At 40.9% G+C, this 23,002-nt stretch overlaps 2 protein-coding genes across 2 annotated transcripts; one reads left to right on the forward strand and one right to left on the reverse strand.

Moving 5' to 3' along the window:
• Positions 1-421: 421 nt before the first annotated feature.
• On the forward strand, positions 422-17,594 carry LOC117457191 (inositol-trisphosphate 3-kinase A-like). Its single transcript, XM_034097118.1, has 8 exons — positions 422-517; positions 2,634-3,889; positions 13,005-13,104; positions 13,506-13,719; positions 14,121-14,325; positions 14,900-15,001; positions 15,459-15,530; positions 15,708-17,594. The coding sequence occupies exons 2-8, from the start codon at positions 2,789-2,791 to the stop codon at positions 15,915-15,917; spliced, it is 2,004 nt and encodes a 667-aa protein (XP_033953009.1). The 5' UTR covers positions 422-517; positions 2,634-2,788; the 3' UTR covers positions 15,918-17,594.
• Positions 17,595-17,701: 107 nt separating this feature from the next.
• actmap (actin maturation protease) lies at positions 17,702-21,808 on the reverse strand. The gene is made up of 7 exons (XM_034097119.1): positions 21,623-21,808; positions 21,283-21,491; positions 20,987-21,055; positions 20,702-20,826; positions 20,258-20,387; positions 20,065-20,135; positions 17,702-18,487 (listed from the first exon to the last, which is right to left on the reverse strand). The coding sequence occupies exons 2-7, from the start codon at positions 21,462-21,464 to the stop codon at positions 18,165-18,167; spliced, it is 900 nt and encodes a 299-aa protein (XP_033953010.1). The 5' UTR covers positions 21,465-21,491; positions 21,623-21,808; the 3' UTR covers positions 17,702-18,164.
• Between the last annotated feature and the right edge of the window lie 1,194 nt (positions 21,809-23,002).

Below are 23,002 nucleotides of genomic sequence, written 5' to 3' on the forward strand. Positions count from 1 at the left end.
TTTAGAGCCAGAAATTCAGGGGGACATGTGAAAGCAGCATTTTTAAACCCTCTTGATCTTTAGTGCTTTTGTTGTGAAACGTTTTGACAATAAATTAAACTATTACATCGCACTTTGACTTTGGTTATATACAATTTCAATTGGTCTGATCTGTCTTTAAACTGTGTTTTAAGGATAGTTTCGCGTATTATATAACCTCATACTTTAGTTATAGAACGCTCGTCAAACCTGACCCTGTTTACTAGCGTGTCCTCTTTCACGTCAACCACATGCTGCTGCTACTACACTAAATGCACACACGCGCGCACACGCACACGCACACACACGCACACACACACACACACACACACACACACACACACACACACACACACACACACACACACACACACACACACACACACATCACACATCACATCCCCTATACACCCTGAATAAGCGTTATAAAGCTCCACGTTTCTCAACCCTTTAACAACAGCTGCTTCACACACCAGGGGAGAAACTCAGGATCAGCCTGGTAAGTTGTGTTTGATATTATAAATAGTTGTATATGTATGATGCGGATTTTAACGGTATCCAAAGTCACTTGTAATTGTTTTTTAACGTAGTTTGTTTAACAATATATTACACCCGTTAGAAGTCAGCTTGAGGAAGTCATGTTGTACTGTGACTGTATTGCCACCAATACATTTACTCAAAATACACGAAGAAAAAATAAACCTACATTTCGTGTCTGTCCACAATTTATCAAATATTACATTTAAAACAATTATTATGTGGCTTCCTTATGAAACCACTAAATACAAAATGTCTGTTATTTCCTAGAATATTGAATTTGAGAGCAATTTAAGCAAGTTTTACACCGTTTCCATTAAGTGTGTCCTTCAGATTAAACAACTAGATGCCGAATAAGTAGATTATTTTAATAAGTATACATTAATTTTCCTCTCCATGTACACTTGTACAATTCAATACAACTGTTCTTTAATAAGGGTTACTTTAGGATTCTGTTCAGTTGTAGAACTGGCAATTCAATTATGATAAGCATCAAGTCATATTTTTGTAATCTTTATGTAATCGGTCAGACTAAGTGTTGTTGTTGCACTGGACTTCTGTGATTAGTGATACATTCCCAACAATGTCAACAGAAACTGAACATTATAAACGTTGTGGTTGCATCGGATTCAATATATGTATAGTCCATTGAGTGTATGGGGATACTGTTGTGTGGTGAGTGGATTTAACTTTGCTGTACATTTTAGTGTTTTATAATATGTTTGCCCAGATATGATCACTATGAGTCACGGTATGTCGATGGGTTGATGGGTTGAAGTGTGTGTAATCTTGTGATTAAAAGAATCTATTCAATGCTACCTTGGTTCAAGCATGTCAGTCATTCCCCATGGTGTGAGTCATCATGTATGATTATTTATGATTACGAATGTCCTCGAATGTATTTGAATGTGTGAGTTTGTGTGGGGGATGTTCACCATGAGTTGTTCTTTCCATTGTGATCCTTCCTGTCTTGTTTCCCCTCTGTGAGCATTCCCTCCTTACATCAAGGTGACTGCAGTGTTGTCACAGTAAATTACAGAACATCTCTCCCAGCGGCTCACTGCATCTTGTGTAATGATATTTAAATATTTCCAGGATTCTGTCTTGTCTTAGGAAATTATGAAACCTGTCTTTCCAGAAATCTAAAATGGGGGCTATCAGTAGGCTGGAATGTGTGATGCATACAGGAGTGTATTATTCACCTTACAGTTTTCAATTTGACCAACTATATTTCATGATCAATTAAGGCCAAACAGTGAAGCCCACATACAATTTGTATTTTCTGTGTTTGGACATCTCAGCATTGTTTAATGACTTAGTTGTGATCGAAGTTATTTAAAAGGAAACATTATCAGCTGGTTCAAGTGTTTAAATTATAAGGATTTTCTTTTCTTTTTAAAATATCTCTGTACATTGAATGTGACCCACAGTGGGTTTAGACTGTGGGTCACATACATTAAACAACTTGAAGTTTACTCTGGATTTTGTAAAACGAGACATATTTCCTGTCATCTTCTTCACCATGATTCATCGATTAATACATTAATCGATGAAAATCATACTAATATACAGCGTTACATCTGTTAAGTAAAACAATACTTTACACATAACCATTCAGGTCGAAATGAAAATGCTTAAGATATAAGTTTAATAGACAAGAGCACAGTGTCCAGGCACAGGAGGGCAGTATTACTCTCAGTACTGGGGAAACTGAGCATGAAACTCATTGAAACTTTACATTTCTTTGCAATCAACTGTTGTTCTGGAATATTTAAATAACTCCTACTGTCATATGTTTTCAGTGCATATCATCTGACTTTCCTTCTGTCACTTTCTTTGTCGTGCAGCCTACTAATTTCTGAATACCAGATGAATTGCCAGGAACTGTGATTAACAACAGCAGTGTTTACTGTGGCCCTCTGACATATGCAGGTGCTTTTATATGGGCTATTAATGATTACATTATCAGTCTGATTGTTAGACTTAATATAAATAGGAGTGTTTCGTTTTTTATTGTATTGCTCATGCAGTTATTGTGTTCACTAAATCATTGGTCATCTGTCTGTTTGTTCTCACAGATTTTCCGCCTTGGAAAATAAAATGGAGCAATTTAGGATGTCTACGGCTTTGTGTGACTAATGGCTTAATGTACATTGAGGGAGTTACAGTTGGTGGTTTCAAATTAAACCACTGAGGGTGTGTCTGGGTCACTGTTACTACTACGGCATGCAGGATGGGACAAACTCGCTCGGATCTCTCGCACAGCAGCAGCGCCAGCCCAGGCAGAGCGAAGTGGAAAGCAGGCGAAACAGCCCAGCGCCTCCGTATCTGCACATTTAGGAGCGGGCAGAAGCGACGGGAGTACCAGCTGAAAAAAAAACCGATGAAAAATAATGTGTTATCGTGTCTGGGAAGGAGAAAGCGAGACTCCAGCCAAACTGACGCGGATTTACCTTGCGGAAACGCAGCTGGAGATCCAGCAACGCGCCGCGATCACAGAGTAGGAAAGTTGCCGAGGGACGAGGTAGTGTCGGCGGCTAGGGAACACCGAGCTTCCGCGGGTTGTTTTGAGGCTCCATCCGGCTTGGATGGTCATGTGGAGGCTATCCAAAACGGCGTGAACCGAGAGGACAGATCATCAGATGAGTCAGGTTTGGAAACTCGGACCGGTGAAGTCGAGGAGCTGAAATCCGAGCGAGAGTACAATGCCTCGGATGCCCCGACGAGGGCCATGGAAGATCAGCCACCGTGGGGAAACAACCTGGGTGGTATTGTGTGTGAGGCTCGGGAATTAACGGGGGCTAGTAGTGTGAGTTCAGCTCCGCTGTTCACCTCTGACACGGACACTGAGAGGACTTCCCCGGATCAACCTTTGGACAGTGGGCTATCGATACCAGAGGATCACGTTGAGGCTAAAATGACAAAAAGTGACTGCAGCAGCGTGTCAGGTCGGCCCGATCCCACCGGGGAAAGTGAGACCTTGAAGGATTCTGACAAGGCCCTTCAGAATCCCCCAGGAGGTTTCCAAGGAACTATACCGACACTTATCATCACCAGAGACCCCAGCCCGACCCGCCCCCCGGAGACACCGACCCTGCTGACCCCCGGCTCGTGTCTGGAGCCTCAGCCGGATGACGAGTCCCCCTGCTCGGACAGTGGCTGCGGAGGGTCCCCTGCCCTGATGCGGTCACCGAGGAAGCTGTCCAACTCCTCCTCCATCGGCCTGTCCTCAGCCTCGTCCTTCGAGGAGTCCGAGGACGACTTCACTGGGAGCGACTTCGAGTCCAGCCTGTCTCCGGCCCGGTCCATGTGCAGCCCGGACGATGGCTCAGGGGTGAGTTACTTCTATACAGCCTATGGTTACTTCTCACTCTTTTGGCAAATCAAAAACCTTAGGCTAAGCATGAGAAGCTGTAACATTCTACATCAAATCATGAACAGGTCTTTCAGCTTTGGCTTCCAAAAATAAAATACATGTATGCAGAGATTACGCAATTGAAATGTCAAGCATGCATGTGGCCTCAACTGAGCCAAAACCATGGTGCAAAATTGCTATACAGCCACCAAATAACTGGTTTTAGAAAACAATGTAATGGATGTTATGTTAACATGTGCACATGGACATACTCAGCATACAAGCATGACAACATACACGCATTTCCTTATTTACTGTTGCGTACAGTAGCTGTTGTACTTGAATGCACATGCACAATGACAGTGACGTTCTTAGGCTGCAAGATGTCATCACTGCTGTCACCATGCAGGCTGAAGCGTTAACTATGTCATATCAATGTAATGTAAATAAGGCTCCAGTCAATCGGAAGGTTCTCAGTAAAAATGTGAGGGCTCTCATGTCGTTTTGGCTGGATCTCTTGTTTGTTTTAAATAACTGAGGAAACGTCAGTGCAAATATAATAACAATAGCTTTTTGTTTGCCTTCACGGTTGAATTTACACCACCCTGATAATGAATCACAACTATAACAAACTGTCTCTTATCTCACACCCCCACGCCTGTCCCTTCTCTCCCATGGCTCATGATCACATGGCTCATGATCACATGGCTCAGATGCAGGGCCATTTAAACAATGGCTGGATGCTCGTTCTAATAATTTGTCATCCCATCACAGCTGCCACTTCAGCCCAGTACAGTACAGTCATAGATGTTATGACAGCATTCTAGAAGTTAGTTTACTGGCACATAGGCTTTGAGTTTTCCTCTCGTCTATATGTGAGATGCAGTTTAAAGTTTCCAAGTAGAAACACGGGATGCTTCCCCCCTGAGTCAGGAAGCTTTTTATGCACTGTGTCGACTAGTAATGCTTGGAATGAGACTTGTCTTGAAAACAGGATGTTGCCACTTGTCGTCTCTCAAGTGTGTGAATCCTGAATGTCCAGGTTTTCCGTTCAGGCCACATCACCAAGCATGAATGTTGAAAGATGTTCAACTGTCAGCATGCCATTCATATTGCGATGCTCCAAACGAGAACCCTGGCACGAGCTATGTATTGTGTATATTTTAATAATCAAGCTGCAGTTATTTTTACACAGTAGACAGTCCTGTCTTGCCTGGTATTTTATTTCTTTTTCCAGAGGGTGAGACAGACATGACGCAGAGGAAAATGGGATTGAATTGTTTTCAATTCCATTGAAACCTCCAATTTTACATATTTTCATTGCTGGTACCTTACAAACTAGGCTTTATCTGGCATCAAACGCTGCTGCCTTTATTTACATTGTGAGGTGGAAATTTGCCTCCAGTTAAAGACATTTAACTGTCTTAAGGGGATGCATACGGTGTATCGTGTACTAGTCTGCTCAAGTGAACACTACAATACATACAAACACAGCGGGCAATCCTTTGTATACACATTTGTTTGGATTTCAAATGTATATTATACTAACTTTTAAAGTGATAGTGAACTTTGATCAACATTACTCAATATGTTCAAGCGTTACTGTAGTCCCTTATAGCTAGATGAAAAAAACATTTAGGCAAACAATAAATATAGCACATACATTATCAATAAAACTAACTCAATTCTAGCAATAAACACAAACAAGCTTAGCAGTAATTTACCTCGTATCATGTAGGCTTAGTTATATAATTGAAAACATAAATTAAACATGAATAATTTTTGATCAACAATGATTTTGGCCTTATCATTGTCCTATGCTTACAGCAGTTTAAAACACAAAGACTTACAGTTTACAACGTTTATCATCATCATCAGTTTATTTAAAGAGACTCTTGGTCCATTTCAATTTTATTTTGTACATTATCATCAGAGATGCAATGCAAATCGCATTAAAGAAGCTGAAACCAAAGTGTATAATTGATACAGCTAGTGTCTTAACCATAATAATCCAACTCTCAATATAGCATTCTTGATGCCTCTCCTGGATGACTCTCATTGGTTATCTTGGCTTGTTTTCAGCATACTTATGGAAAAACGACTGGCCCAAATAATATGAAACTTGTTGGAAGCGTGAAGCATAGGCCAAGGAAAAACCTATTAATATTTTGAGTGGGTCAGAATCACGGGATGGATACAGAAATACTTTTTTCAATTACGTTAATATTGCATGAGGAAAATTGGTCTTGGCGGAGACCTGGGCTTTCCGAGTGCCCTCTACTCTTGAGTTAAATCATGGGAGTCTTTAGCCGTCACATTCCTCCACATGACAAACACAGGGATTGGCTGCCAGTAACAGTAATGATCATTTGTACCAGCAGGTCAGTGGACACAGAGTAGTTTCCCAGCTCTGACACCCAGGAAATGAGCAACCTTAAGAGTTGCACTTGAGCTGTAGTAACAAACGTGACGTCGCTGGCCTGTGGTTTCTGATAAGGGCTGTGTTTTAATGGGCACATTCTGTCCTCTCGAAGTTGTGTAAAAGCTTTGTCATACAGTCATACAGTAGGCTAATTAAGAGAAGGAGGGTGTGCTTGTTGTTGTTGGGTTTTAAAATGCTGTGGCCACACTGTCAGCTCCCAGACAAACCAGTTACATTTCGTAAGCTCGCTAAAGGGAGCAGATACTTGCTCAAACATGCAGAGAGATGCACACATACATACAGCGATGCCGTGTTGCATTCACAGCCTGTCAGCGTGTGTCATGGAAAATTGGGCAGAAGGCAGAGCCGGTTGCTAGGCGACATCATTGCCATATATGGTACTTTTTTTCTCTCTCCTTGTCTTGTACTCTTTCTCACACAGACAGTATCTACTCTGTCCCTGACGCTTCAATGTTATTAGATGCACATTCCTACAAATGTCTGCCAGCCATGCACATATTATTTTATAATTTATTTCCAACATTATGACACACTCTTTCTCTCCCCTTACTATTTTGCCCCATGAGACATATAGTGGAACCGAAAACAAAAGGAAAATGAGCGTAAGCTGAAGAAAAGACAAGAAAATACACATGTAGCCTACACGGGAGTATCATTCTTATTTATGCATGCTTATTCACATGAGCCACAGTCACAGACTTGTTTTCCATGGCACACATTATACAAAGTCCCACACATTACTCCCACAGCACATACACGCAACATCCACCATACAAACAAAGAAAGCAACACACTACATGCTTTTTGCGTGTTTGGAGCAACGTTCCAATATTAATAGATTACAGTATTTTTACAGCTTGGCAATGTTAACAGTCAGTGGTGGAGAAAGTATTCAGATCCTTAACTTTAGTCAAATCTGCAATGCCACATGTAAAAAAACACATTAACAAGCAAATGTATGCATAACAAATTGGATTCAAGGAAAAGGTTATTCAACCTAAGAAGAATGTGCTTTTAAGAATACAGTATTTCCTTCTGATTTGTAGTGGAAATACATCTAATTATACCATTTTAAAACGTGTATGTTAAACTTAAACATTGTCACAAAGCTGGAAACCCACGTTTGCATGCATGTATCTAAAAGTTGATGTTATGAAGATACTTATCACACAATAGCATATCATATTAGGATAAGAATTAGGGCAAATTAAAGATATATTTTAATACAGGATATTTGGTTCATTATTAATAATTTATTCCATAAACAATAGACATTTTCTTTTCAACAACCAAGTAAAAATAAGATAAAAGAGTAATGTGAGTAACTCAAGATATAACCAGCTTATCTAATGTTAGGTATGTCCCTTGATAAATGACGTTGTCATCAAAATAATTAATATTAGTAATTTTTGTATTGTTTAAGCGCTAACATGCATACAATGAAGAGGACACACAGACAATCTCAGTGGGAAGAAACACAATCATTAAAGTAGTTAAAAAGTAATTTATCTGATTTATATTTCTTTTTAAAGCCCTGCCATCTTCTGCTCACTCAGTGTCGCACCACAGCTGAGCTGCTTTAACTCAAAGACTTGAGTCAAGGGAAAGGGATGTGGTTTTAAAGTTGTGAAGTAGTTTAGAGCACAAAGAGCTCTGACAGTACCTGAAGACACTCTCCATGTACACACATGTAGTCACTCCTGTAGCCGATGATAGTCGTCTGACAGGTTTCTACACATACACACACCTTTGTAGGTTACATAGTGACGAGGAATCTGGCATGCAGACAATAGGAGAGCACTGGGAGGCTCTGGGAAGGCCTGTTGTCCCTACCCCCCTGAACCTGTCAGGAGATTGGCTCAGTTTGGGGCTCAGGATAGGCCCTGTGGGGATTAGAGGATGAGAAAGAGAGAGAAGAAGAACAAAGGTTAGTGTGAAGGTAACAAGAAGGAGACAGCTCATTATGTATGGAGGTTCAGGGACGGAGGGACTTGTTTGGGCAGGCAGAAGGTAGAAAAAAGAACAGCTTTGTGAATATGCTGGACAGCAAAGAACATATATTGAGAAAGTGTTTAGAAAGAAAGGGAGAGGTGGAACAATGTTGCAATAGGAGAACTTTTGAATTGGGATTACAAAAAGAAGTTGTTGAGAAGCAGATGGGGGCCTGTGTGAGAAATAAGATTATAACAGAGGAGGATTATTTACCAGGCGACCCAAGCCCAAGTGCACAGGAAGGGTTTACAGACTGACTGAAGCTAAACAGGAGCATGACAGAGCATTAGCTCGGAGCTAACAGGCGGTCCTGGATCAAGAAGGTTATAGATGATTGTGAAAGTACATCAGGCTGACAGGGAGGCACTCAGCCCTGGTGGCTCTCTCCCGTGGAGACCCTGTGCTGATGGTGCGGAGTATTTTGGGCTGGCTGCGTTCCCGCTTGGTCTCCGGGGCTGTGTGTGCCTGTGTCAGTGCCTGCCTCCTCCTCCACTACTGCTCTGTCTGCCAGGTAAGGAATTACCGACACATAGACTTTTCACAGTGCATTTTATAACGTCATGATTCTTCATAAAGATCATATCAGATGGATTTAATCACTTGAGTGTGACGGGTTTGGGTATTCAAACGATGAGAGATGTGCGTGTGTTGCTGTATGTGACGGTTGTTCTGCCCACAGTATGCAGTCTTTATAAAAGACGTCCTCTCTATCTGGGTTAAGAAGCCCGTAAGCCACCCGCAGGATCAGCATGCTTCAGGCTGTAATACTTTAAGCAATCAGTTAATTTCTCAGTCCTGAACCTTTGACAAATACACTCAGTGTGTTCTAGGTAATAGCCTACTAATGCTTTATACTGCAAGGTGTCAATCCCACTCAGTGTGAGAAATAAACAGGGGCAATCGACAAAACAGCCCCCAAGTATTTGCCCGAAGCAACACAATTAAAGGGGTAATTTTTTTTGTGATTTTTGTCAATGCATTCAAATTGTTCATCTTGGGAAAAAAGAATGATTGCAGCGTGAGAAAATTGTTTTATTTTCTACCCCATTTCTACCCTAACACTACTATTATCCGTGAATGTGGACTAAAATAACACCTCTCACGATATTGCAAAACACAACAGCACCAAAAGCTAAAGATTTTAAACAGACAATACTCCTTAATCTTGTGTGTGAATTTATAATTATACAAATAGGGATTTTGCATGTTTGAAAGGTGAAATAAGGGGACATTGTATAGTCCCAATCCAGTATGGTGTGTCATATGAACCTGTGTGAGTGTGTGAAGACGATGCCAGTGAATTGAAGGGTGGGATGTGAGAAAAAATAAAAATAACTTGAGCACATTTATCTGCATCAACGCTTTGGAGATGCTTATAAAACAAGGAAAGCTGCAATGCCCTCTGTGTTATACATTGGGAGAGTTATATAACGGAGCAAGCGAGAGATGGTGAAGGATGAACTGTGAGAGGTGAAATGTGACCCTAGTGTTTAAAAAGCTGAAGTGTGGGAGGCTGGATGAGACGGCAATAACACTATACAGTTTGAAGTGAACAGTCCAGGCTTTTTGAAATGTAATTTCTAGGGATGTTTTGTGCATAAACCTCCATTAGAAGCATTAACTCTGGCTGTGTCAGGTAATTTAGATAGATTTGACCCCACAGAGGCAACACATTAAGCTGTCAAGCTGAAGCAATTAGAGAAAGAGCCCGATGGCATGAGGATAAAAGAAGTGTAAGAAGAGATGCTGGAGATTCTGGTGTCTGCTTTACCTCTCTCTCTTGTCGACCAACCCCCCCCAGACTTTTTACTAATGTGACAGATGAGGACAAGTAAAGATAAGATATAACATAGAAACCTGGGGATACGGCTTGGTAACCTGTTGTGGTGTTTTCCAAATACAGACGCTATTTGAGGAGACTATTTTTGGACTAAAGTGTTTGCGTTGTTTAAAAACTGATATTTTACATCAAATACAGTGTGATGGTCCTGCAGGCAGGAAACGTGTGCGGTTGTTTCACAATAGACAACAAATTCATTATGTGTCATCTCATTACGCTTCATTTATAGTAGATTTCAAAACACTCAATTGCAATTTCCCACACACATACACATAGGCAATACATGTACTGAAAAGGACAAAACGCATATTAAACAAAGTAAAAGAAGAATTTGACAGGTGTGTTATTCTAAAAAAAAAATTGTAATTATACTTTTGTATAAAATAGTATATAGTATCATTTAGGTCAGGGGTGTCAAACTCAATTTCATCGCGGGCCACATCAGCATTATGGTTGCACTCAAAGGGCCGGTTGTAACTATATTAAATATATATAAATATATATATAAAATAATGTGTTATATTACATTATTGCCTCTGAATTGGATTATTATCGGATAGGATAATGACTTAGTAATTAACTACTTCTGAAAGCAAATAATTGCAAGTCTCTTCAGTGCGCATGTCACAAAATGAGATGCATTGTGGGACATGTAGTTTATGGGCAACCTGATTCTGTAAAGCGGCATTTAATCGTATAATAAACGTATTACATTCTTTGCAAGCTCTTGCGGGGCCACATAAAATGAAGTCGCGGGCCTTGAGTTTGACACCCCTGATTTAGGTCATGATGATTGTGTTGTGAACACTGTTATGACGGCCCGTAAAATATTGTCCTTTATTGTCCATTTGCTGAGTCCTCAGTCTGATGGACTCTTGTGTTATGAACTTTACACAGCTTCATAATTATCCCTTACTGCAGCACTTTGAAGGCCAAACCCTGGCACCAGTTTTACTGTACTGACCGGGTCGGGTGTCTGAAGGTGGATTGCTTGTTGTTTTTATGTGACATAAGGACAGGCTGGGTATTTTTCGGCTTTGTATGAATAGCTTTGAACTGGTGTAAACATTGAAAAGTTGATACGTGCTAGAAAGACTGAGAAATAAATGTTTCTTCATTTCATGAAGAGTATTTTCAGCCTCTAAGGAGTTTAGAGTTAATGTTTAATGTTGAACACCGCTAGATCTAAAAACCCGGGCCAGTGATGCAGAGTATTTTTAAAATCCAGGTGGAGAAAATGTACTGCCAAGAAATAAAGAACTAAGAGGCCCAAATTGGCAACGGTTTTCGGAGGAAGATTGTAGAAAATTGAAGACAAGCGCATGTCCAGAAATAGTGCTGTTGCCAATCAAAGAGAATCTACTGGATTTGATTCAGGAAGGTCATAAATTAGGAACACATGAGCAAGGGAACAGTTACCCAAGTTCCTACTGTGGTGAAATGCACTTGGTGTTCACTTGTTTCATCGCCGTCCTTTGACCTCAGTGTGACAAAGTTTATGTCGAGGTTAATCTGTTGACACGATTAAACTGTCTCGTGTTCACTCTCATTACTCTGTCTCTTTTGTCCATCTAAAAAGCCAGACGTGACCGGCCGTGTGACGAAGCACAAACATGTTGCACACCATTTCCCATCAGAAGGATTAAAAACAAAGCTGATGAAAATTGGTATTAAATATTTATATTATGGACTAAGCCACAAGAACATTTTGTTGTGCAACCCTGTGACGATAATGAAGGATAATAAATTATCCTTCCACACTTAAGTTTGAATTTATAACACAAAACAGCCAACAGTCACCTAATAATAAATGAGTAACCTGTATGGCTCCATCAGTCATAGCTGAGTTACAAAACAGCCATCTTTAAATTAAAGTCTGTTTTTGTTCCTCCTTCCAGTGTAAATACAGACTGTGCCGTTTCCGTGGCACTGAGACAGTTTTATTGAGTTTCAACAGAGCAGCTGTGGAAAGAATGCATGTGAGGAGAGCAGAGATAGGCTGACATGTAAACACGGCAGAGATAGGCCTGCCTGGAAGCAGCACAGCCATTCACAGAAGCTATTTAGTTATACAAAGATTAGTTTTTATTATTATAGTCTTTTGTCCCTGCATTTTATTACTCATATTAACACTTGTGTGCCTTTGTCATGTTCCTGTGTTAAACATGTATTTTCCTTCAGTACAAAGAAAAAGAGAGCAAAACTAGGTTAAAGGTCTACTGTAACACACACACTCACTCAACACATTCACATATCTTAAACTGGCTGTCCATTTGTTGTGATTTTCCCACACACACATGCTTTAATCAATAGAAGGTATGTTCCCCTCAGATTGTCACGTCAAAGTCCCCCGTCGCACACTGTCCTTGCTCTGGTGTTTCCCAACACAGATAACTATGCACACACACACACACACACACACACACACACACACACGCACACACACACACACGCACACGCACACACACAGTTTCGGACTGTAAGTCTCTGTTTTATGACACCACAGTGGCTTTAGTAAATGTTTTATGAATGGGCTTTGTCACATACGTTTGGCACTGGCCTTGGTGGATAAAGGGGAGGATCTGTTCAATGTCTACTAAGTTGTGTGTGTGTCTATGTGTGTGTGCGTCAGTATATGCACATTACAGGGTGTGTTTTCCTTTAATGAACAATCATTCTTTTGCCCTGTTTTTAGTGCTTTTGTTGAAGCGGATAAGAAACCCTCGCACTGTTTCGCCAGAGTGTCAGATTTGTCACTTGTGTGTGACGATCCGCACCTTTTTGTAACAAGAGGATGACGTGGATTTTTCTTTTTCCAGAATAAGTCCTGGCAGAAACTAAAGACCATGGTTCACTGGTCCCCCTTCGTCGTGTCCTTCAAGAAGCGTTACCCATGGGTGCAGCTAGCCGGCCACGCAGGTATGCATAAATATAGAGTTTGCATGACTTTGTCTGCACTAGGGCTAAATAATATGTGTCTTTGTTAAAGATTGCAATAACATTACTACTTATGATAAATGAACAATCAGTTCTACCTTTCTGCTCTTTCCAGTATACTGCTTATACAACAAATTGAACATTAAACTGAACACAAATGAAACCAAGTAAAACAGAAAGATTAATGGTTACATTTGGAAGTTAAAGTTGTATTGAAAGTAAATCCCTGAGTACAATGCTGCAGTCTTTTGCAGAGTCTTGCTGTAGTTGAAATGGAAATAAAGATTTTGAAAACAACATTTTGTGCAGCCCTACTCTGCAGAAATCTCACTCATGCATTATTTTGTCTTCATTGTTTAATCTTGTCTGTCTCTTTCTCCAAGGTAACTTCCAGGCCGGGGAGTACGGCCGCCTGCTGAAGCGGTACTGTGAGTGTGAGCAGCTGTGTCTGCAGCAGCTGATGAAGGACACTCTGCGCCCCTACGTGCCGGGGTATTATGGGGTCGTCCAGAGAGACGAGCAGGACTACAACCTGATGGATGACCTGCTGGCTGACTTCGACTCGCCCTCCATCATGGACTGCAAGATGGGCAGCAGGTAAGACTCAAGATAAGGGAAGCACTTCTGTGTGGGAAACCTTTTCCAAAGGTCAAAGCAGGGACTATCAGTGAGCCTTCAAAACAAACCTTTGATCACATCTAAAGCTTTACAATGCTGCTGGAAGTGTTCAAATATTTAAACAGTAACTTTTTTTTATTTCATGCTTTTTGCTACTATTACTGTTGTTATAGTTTTTAACTTTATTATTTTATTATTTTCTCATGTTGTTAAATTGTTGAAATAAGTGTCAGTAGTTAAATAACTACAAAAGTTAAATAACAATAAGGACGTAACATTATTACAGATAAATCTGATTAAAATAGCAAAGAGAAGGAAAATGAGAAAAATAAGATATTGAAATGCATACAACTATTTTTAATGAAGCCCTTACATTTCAGGACGTACTTGGAGGAGGAGCTGTTGAAGGCCAGAGAGCGTCCACGTTTGCGGAAGGACATGTATGACAAGATGGTAGCGGTGGACCCCGGGGCCCCCACAGAGCAGGAGAAGGCCCAGCAGGGAGTCCTCAAACCCAGATACATGCAGTGGAGGGAGACCCTCAGCTCCACAGCCACCATGGGCTTCCGCATCGAAGGAATAAAGGTCAGAGGTCATCCTGGACTTGTTGCTCTGATAGCATGCCTGACTGTAGTAGTCAGTGCTCATGAGGAAAGAAATAGTAATCCATCAATGGGAGTAAATATTTATTTTATTAGTGTTCACTAGGAGGACCGCACACGAGAGAGGAAATGGAAAACACAGTTTGTTAAAGTTTAGGCTGGATCTGCAGCCAACAAGGAGGACTGTTTGTTCTTTCAAAAATAAACCCAGGGCTGGTCGCACCAATAACTGTATATGTGCATGAACTCAGAATTAAGGGAAATATTTCACGTCACTTTATTAAACGCAGCTGCTCCCATTTCCTCTTGAACACGTATAAGCAGCCAAGCTGTGTCAGTGGCCTTTTTATTTATACGTTAATATTTGTTGTTGTTTGCAACAAATGCATTCTCAGAGAAACACAAACCTAGAACAAATGTACTTCTGATAGTGTTGCACTGAATGCTCAACAGCTAACATTAGACCTGCGGCTGGGACGGGATGTTGTCTTTGTACAGGTGAAAATGTATAAAGGGAGAGAAAAACCAGATATCTTATTTGTTTTTTTCTTCAACAGAAAGCTGATGGAACTTGTAACACCAACTTTAAGAAGACGAAGCGCAGGGAGCAGGTGATGCAGGCCTTGGAGGACTTTGTAGCTGGCAACACTCAGATTCTGGTACGTTAGTAGTTCTGCTGTTACTGCTTGTTTTTGTGAATGTTAAACTGCACGGAGGATTATTTTAATGGAAAAGTTTAACCTTTTGACCAAAAAAATAGCATGTAACCCCCTCTATAACAGCGAACTGCAGTTTAGTGTACTGTAGTCTTGATTTGACAGAATAAACTATCCAGATACAATGTGTTTATTATTGATATTTAGAGGTAGAGGGACTTTTTGGCTTTTGGGCAGAGCCAGGCATACTCTCGCCCCCCAATTAGTCTTTATGCTAAGCTAGGTTAGCCCGCTGCTAGCAATAGTTTCTTATTGATTGTAAAGACAGCGTTTATCAAATCTATTGAGCAACAAAACATCAATAAAGGTTAGGAGGCTTTTAGACTCATGGTTAAGTAGGAAAAAACATTATTTATGGTAAATGTTTCTGATATCTCTTTATCTTTTATATTTTTCTCAGAAGCTCTACCTGCAGCGGTTGGAGGAACTTCGATCAGTCCTCGAGCAGTCGCCCTTCTTCAGGTCACACGAGGTGAGACCCACTGACACACACTCACTTTTCATGTTTCCCTCCCAAACCTGCTGGGCGAGTTGAACATTCTGTGATATCATCCTGTCAGTAGCTGCTGTATTGAATTTCTAACACACCCAAACTCCCTCGTCTCACCCGTCCGTCCGTCCGTCCGTCCGTCCGTCCCTCCCTCCGCAGGTCGTAGGCAGCTCCCTACTGTTCGTGCACGACGCCTCGGGGAAGGCCAGAGTGTGGATGATCGACTTTGGGAAGACGGTGCCCCTGCCGGACCCCCGCACCCTGGACCACAGGACCCCCTGGGTGGAGGGTAACAGGGAGGACGGCTACCTGTGGGGGCTGGACAACCTCATAGACATCCTCAGCACTATGCTCCCACAGACCCCCTGAGAGGGAGGACCCTAATGATACATTTGTGATACATAATCAGGAGAGTTTGGAGAAAAGTAGACTGACAGAGGAAGGATTAGAAAATGACCACCAGTTGGGTCTTCACTACCCACGCCAAGTGTCTTTATCCTATTGTACTTGTGTGAGAAAAGACGAAAACAAGGGCAGGAGCTTTATTGAAAGTGGAATATGCCAAAGATCGACTCCATGCATTATGCTCCATTTGTGGATCCTCGGGACAGATGATCTGCGAGGAGTTGATGCAAGGAAGAGAAAGAGAGAGAAACTTCACGGAAATCATGGACCTCTCACTGCCCTCTTTTCCTACAAAGGCAGTTCTCCCTTCTCAACATCTCCCCCTGTTGGTTAGAGTTGCACACAGCACTCTCACAACCATGAACCTGATCCAGAGGCCTTTCCACAACGCCTTCAAGGAGCACTAGGCAACGGGGAATGTTATTTTTTGTGATGTATAAGTACACGGCAACACTAAAACACTGGTCAGACCACGTGTTAACTAACTCGGTGTGTAAATATATTTTTATTTAATTTTTTTTTTTGGCCTTGGTATAACCTCCTTACCTTGTTTGTAATATTTCTGTGCCTCGCATTTTCAAAGAGCGGTTGGATCATTCCAGTGCAGTGGACTCATGCTACTTTCCTTCCAAAGAGTTGTGTTTACACCCAAGTGTAAACTGATTTACAATATAGTCCCAAAGCTTAACTTGTTGCAAGTGTTTTCTAAATTTGTATGATATGCAGTAAAAGGTTTTTTTAATCTCATTGAACTGTGCAGTAAGCAGCTTGGCAGCCATGTTTGTCTGGGATTTGTTGCACTATGGATCCTCCCAAAGCCATTGAACAAATCAAGCGGTGCCTCAGAGTGTCTTAAGATGGGAAGCAGCAGTCAAGTACAGGGTTTACAGATGCAGAAATGTACAAGTTTATTGCATGAATTCAATTTGTTATCACTTCATTTAATCTGATCAGTGTTGCTTCAGATTTGCTGGGAGTTTCACAGAAAAGCAGTGGTGCAGAGAGTGAAATTAAACTGGAAATACCTGATTAAACTGATAAGGCTGGTAAGGCTTTTGTAAGGTTACATTATATATCCGCTTACATGTGATCTTCAAATGTAACCTATGATTCAACGTATGACACAATCAAATCCAAGAATATTACACAAGGATGTTGAGTAAATCTCATTTAGCCACACTAAACACGGTTTGGTTGAATTTGGTGGAAAGTTTACAAAGCAAAAACTTGGTTATGATAATGTCTGTTGTTCCTTGACTGCAATGCAGCAGGTCGGTGAACTCGTCAGTTTCGGTTAGCTGTAAACATCTTACTTCATGTAATCTGAGAACACATTTTAGGAATTTTGTTTTTCCATTTCCTGAAGAGTAAACGTACACAGAGAGAGGATTAAGCTGTTTACAAAGTATTATATTTCTTAGCCCACACATCCTCTATATTTGTAAAATGGCAAATGATCAGGTTCTCAAACTGGGTGCTGCTTTATAGGTAAGAAAACTGGAATTATAATCACATTTTGTATTTTCAAAAGGCAGCCTATTTTAAAGCTGCAAAGCACAAACAGGCTGCTGAACATTGATATTAATTCCCTGCTTTGTCCAGATCATGGATTGCAATAAACTGGAAATAAGATACTTCAGAGTTCGTGTTTTCCTGTCAGTCTTTCACACACAGTTTTTGTCATGTTATTTTACTGAACATCCCGAAATGTTTGGAGGCAGTGCATCAAGATGACAATGTATTCAATGAAGAATTTAACCAATTTATTGTACAAAAAAATCAGTCAGTGATGTGTTTAGCACCAATTCGTTAATGAAGAGTTCTCGCATTGTAAACCTGCTGGAGAAAGATCATTTTCAAAATAAATTGCACTTTATATTAAAGTAATGAAAGGATCTGTGACATGGATCATTTTGAATTGCAGTGTACCTTTTGGAGATTAACTTTATCCAGTGAATAACATTGTTAAATTAAATAAATTGAGAATTGTTATCAAAACAGCACCGTCTGCATTCATTAGCCAACAACAGTAACTCCGAAGGGCTTAAAAAAATTCAAAAACTTCTGGAAGCCACGCAGACATCAGATTGTTTAAATAAATACTTTCTTTGGTTGAACTGTGACATTGATTGCAATCTGAGAGTTCACTGTGATGCTCTAAGCAGATCAGAGTCTTCTCTTGAGTACCAGACATTGCATTGAGCTTACATTTTAGCTCATGTGGAGCAGCACCGCCTGTCCTGCCAGCCCGGCCTCCACCCCTCCCGGAGGAACCATGTACAGAGTCCCGTCCTGAGCTCTCTGAGGGCCCATCGTCCTCAGCTGCTCGTTGCTATGAGCGACGCTGTCCAGGCTCCACAGCTGGTAGCGCAGGCTTTTACCCTGCTTAGCCAGGACGAATACCTCTCTGACCGCCGTGCTACCGAAGGGACAGGAAGTGCTGCTCTCTGCAGCGAGGAGGAGCCAGGGCAGCGTGGGGTCAGGCTGAGTGTGTGCTTCACTCACACTGCCCGGGGCCAAACCCAGGAGGACACCTGGAACAAGAATAAGTGGTCATTGTGTGGCATGTTGATGTTTTTAGAGCTGAAATGTGGTAACGGGACCATGGAAGACGATCCCTTTTCAGGCTTAACCAATTTACCAGACTAAAGAATAGCACCGGTAATATTTGTATTCTCTTCTTTTTAGTTTTTGTACCGCCTATTATATTTGTTGTTGATTTCTATACTTATTTAGACTTACTTGTGTCTTGTAGTGCTGCAACAACAGATTCTACTTTCTGCAAAGTTTGTCCCCTAAGGTTTCTCTTTACTGCTGCGTCATTTTCTAGTACATGGATATCCATGTCACATCATAGGAGGAACTTAATTGCATGAATAAGATCTGAAGTCAGATATCTAAATAATCTAAAATATCTGCGCAGTATTACACTCAACTTGACTCATGGCTGTTGCCTCATGGTTAAAAACGTTGTCACCATTTATTTCCATTTTAAATTACATTACATGTTATTTGTTAGACGCTTTTATCCAAAGCGACTTACATACTCAATACTGTGGACAATCCCCACAGGAGTAATTTGGGGTGAAGTGTCTCAGGGACACAACGACATGCTGACTGCAGTGGGGTTTGAACCTGTGCTCCCCTGATCCGAACACCAACCGCACTAAACCACTGCGCCACATGCCAAATGTCAATTGTAGGTTCACTGAAAAGGTGTATTCACCATTTGGAAGCTATTATAGCTTTTGATCATAGATAGAAAACAAATTGAATCATCCTACTTCAAAATAATTAAAAGTAATAATAAATTGCTGGAATCTCGTTTGCTACGTCAAAGTTTTTAAATAGTATGCTCAATCAATCAATCAATGTTTATTTATATAGCCCAATACCACAAATGTTACATTTGTCTCAGTGGTCTTCACAGTTTGTACAGAATATCAGTATGACAATACGACACCCTCTGTCCTTAGACCCTCACATCGTACAAGGAAAAACTTCCGGAGAAAACCCACAGTTTAAAGGGAAAAATGGGAGAAACCTCAGGGAGAGCAACAGAGGAGGGATCCCTCTCCCAGGACGGACAGACGTGCAATAGATGCCGTGTGCAAATCGAAGAGATAATACATTTTACAGCATAGGTAGACCAAATTTTGGAAATGCATGTGTCTATAAGAAGAAGATGAATCCACGAGGATGTCAACAATCCTGTGGGAGCCATCAGGGAAGTAGTATGGTGAGAGTCAGGCAGGACCACAGTGACAGGTTCAGCCACGACTCGAAGCTGCACCCTATACATCTACAAGTTCTAAAACACCTATTTTGCTTTGTTTGTTGCAGTGATTTTGTTTTTGCTAAAGTTAAAGGGTTCATATTTGTTTCTTTCCAGCTCTGCCCTAACTGTCTGTTTACTTTGCTCTGAATCAAATGAGTGCTTGATGTCTCAGTCTTATTGTGAAATAAATAAGACTGACTTTAGTTTCAAACCAGTTTTATGAAAAGAACCGACTAATCTTGGCTTCCTTTTTTGGGTTAATTCAGGACATTCCTTTCACAAAACACTCTCTTTATGAAACACCTCCCCAGTGAGTCAGCCATCTCGTCTTACCTGAAGCGACCGCCCAGTGCGCTCTGTGGCCGCTCCGCTGGCACGGCTCATGGTTATAGTCTTCATCATATCTGTACAAACTGTGAAGGAATTCTGTCCTGTGATCATAGACATTGTTATGACATCAGTAGCAGAAGAAACACCCAACCACAGTAAAGTCTTTCCATGGCAGTTTGTTATAGGTTTAGGATACGGGATGAGAACAGGCTGTCTCCCCCACAGGTGTGCGATGACGGTTGCAGCATTATCACCACCTAAACCTCCCGACAGCACTTCTGCTCTGCAGCCACAAACCTCCTCCGCCAGCAGGGCCATGTTTTCAGCTGACAAAATAAAAATCATAATGACCACCATATACAATGTAAAACTATTTTATTAGGAAGGAAAATTACAACTCCTACTTAAATATAAACGAGGTCATATAAGTTCCACATGTTTAATCCCATCCTACATATGGTGTTTAATGCCTCACTGAAGAGACCTAATGAAAATATTTGTACCTGCAACACTTTATCAGCATTAGGAAACTTCTACTGCCTCAAAATGAAAAAGGGTTATAAATTATGAATGCAACCCATCCCTCTCTGCTCTTATTCGCAACTCTGTCTTTCTTGCACAGTTTACACACTATATTTACCTGAAAACATTTCACCCTGTGCTGTGTATCCTCTGCTTAGTGCCGTCTGAACAACAGTTTCCAGGTCAATACTCAGCTGTGGTTGTCGAAGGTGAGCGGACATCCACACAGCCACCAGACCGCACCTGAGAGGTAAATGAGTTACACAGTCACATCATAGCAAATGTTTCATGTAAGCTAACAATACAACTGCCCCACTGTACATGCAATTTGTAACTTTGTAAAGTGATTTCTTAGTCAAATGTAGATCTAGGTGTGGCTTGACACCACCGTTTCCAGACTTACTGTGGACCATCTTGGATGAGGGAAGGCACATATGTGTTCACCAGTATCCACTGCAGGTCCTTCCTAAAACTGAAGCACGTAAAAAAAACACTTTTTGTATCAACTATTTTTAAATGATATATTTCTTCCCATTAATTTGGCATTATATTCTTGTTCATTAAGTTTATTCTTTGTCTATTTTCCCAAATTATAACATCTGATTTCAGAGAATTAAATAATGGTACATGGTCAAAATAAACAGATGGTTATCATTAAATATTTGCAAAAAAAGTTGATATTTTCATTGAAAGTCTCACCTGCTCTCCCTCTGACTGAGCAGTAAACGGGCCTCTGTGTGGTTCCCCACCACCGGACTCCTGCTGCTGGCTATGGTCTGATACAACTTCTTCTTGTGGGTGGAGGCTGGAGGAGGTGGTGGATCTGGAGCAGGAGGAGCAGGTGGAGGTGGAGGAGGTGACATCTGGCACTCCAGTGACATCTTTACTGAGTTCCTATTGGATTAACCCTGATAGAAGAGGTAGCTTGGTAAGCATTTGTGGGTCTTTGCAAAGGGACAAGATACAGCAACTCTTAACAATATTTACATTGTAATGCCCACAGCTTTACTTCACCCTCCCACCCCTCACACTCTCCTACCTTAGTTAGTAGCTCTGTTGCTTAAACAGGGCGAAAAGTTCTTCATTTGATATTATGCTGTTTTTGGTACAAACCAAAGAGAAAAAACCTTCTCTGTTATCGCTCCCAAAAAGCATTTATCTTGTCATATTTCACACACCCACTTTTGAAACTAGCACAGCTAGCTAGCAGCGCCGGTGTTTTGGTTTTGACCATATTTGGCAGCTTCTTCTTCTTCGTGTTTATTGTCGGCCGTCATACCAATGGACACAAGTCATACCGCCCTCCACTGCATCTACCAAATGCACTGAGTACTTGGTATATTTTGTCATTATGTACCTATATCTTAAAAATTGGCTGCATTGTAAAGTTATGTGTTACCGACTATTAAATGGTTAAAAAACAATTTAAAAAGGTGAAACAGAGCGCTAAAATAATGTAAACAGGAACCGGTGTTGAAGCACATTCTGTGACCTGAGCAATAAAATGATGTCCCTCCAAGAGGGTGTAACTCTGTATCTAAATTCTAAACATATATATATATATATATATGTCTACCAAAATACTATGGTGGCACTACGTTCAGTCACAGTAGCTATTAAAATACATACAGCATTATTTAATAATAAAACGTTTGAGGTAGTCTCAAAATCTGATGTGTCACAAAATTATGTCGCACACCTGTATTAGATTATGGATGTATAGCGTTCATGGCAGCAGCAGAATCGTACCTTAAAAGCTAGATGTCCTACAAGCTCAGGCCCTGAGGATTTGTAGTGGAGCTTTTAAAACATCTCCAGTATCAGCAATACCGGTGGAAATGGGAGAAATGCCTTTAAGGATAAGAAGGGTGAAGTTACTGTTGGCATACTGGGTCAACCTTCAGGGGCATTGTGATAGTCATTCTGCGAAAAGTATTGTTGAAAGACTGCTGGGAGCACAATGAGTCACATTTAACAAGTTGTTGATGGATTGGTGATGTTAAAGCAGCAAGTATAGGTTTGAATTAAATACAGTATTGCCTCACAGTTCCAATCTCGTCCATTCCACCCTGGTTATTCCCATTGCCAAGTGTAGACCTCAATATACACAAAGAGTTGAAGGAAAAGACAGAACTATTACCAGTATGACGCATAGTCCAGAATTATTTTTGCAAGATATCACTCAGACTCAACAATCATATTTACAGATGGCAGGGCGTGCAGGGGCAGCAGTTTATATCCCAGTGAGTAATACACATATAAAGAAACGGGTAACAGACCATGTGTCAGTGTTCACCACAGAGTTGTTGGCATTGGTATTGTCACTGAAATGGATAGAGGAGAAAGAAATACATAATAGTGTAATTGCATCTGCAGCTTTTCAGCATTATCGAGTATACGATCAGGCAGACCTTCATTT

This window comes from Pseudochaenichthys georgianus, chromosome 13 (genome assembly GCF_902827115.2).
Source record: "Pseudochaenichthys georgianus chromosome 13, fPseGeo1.2, whole genome shotgun sequence".
Classification (NCBI taxonomy): domain Eukaryota; kingdom Metazoa; phylum Chordata; class Actinopteri; order Perciformes; family Channichthyidae; genus Pseudochaenichthys; species Pseudochaenichthys georgianus.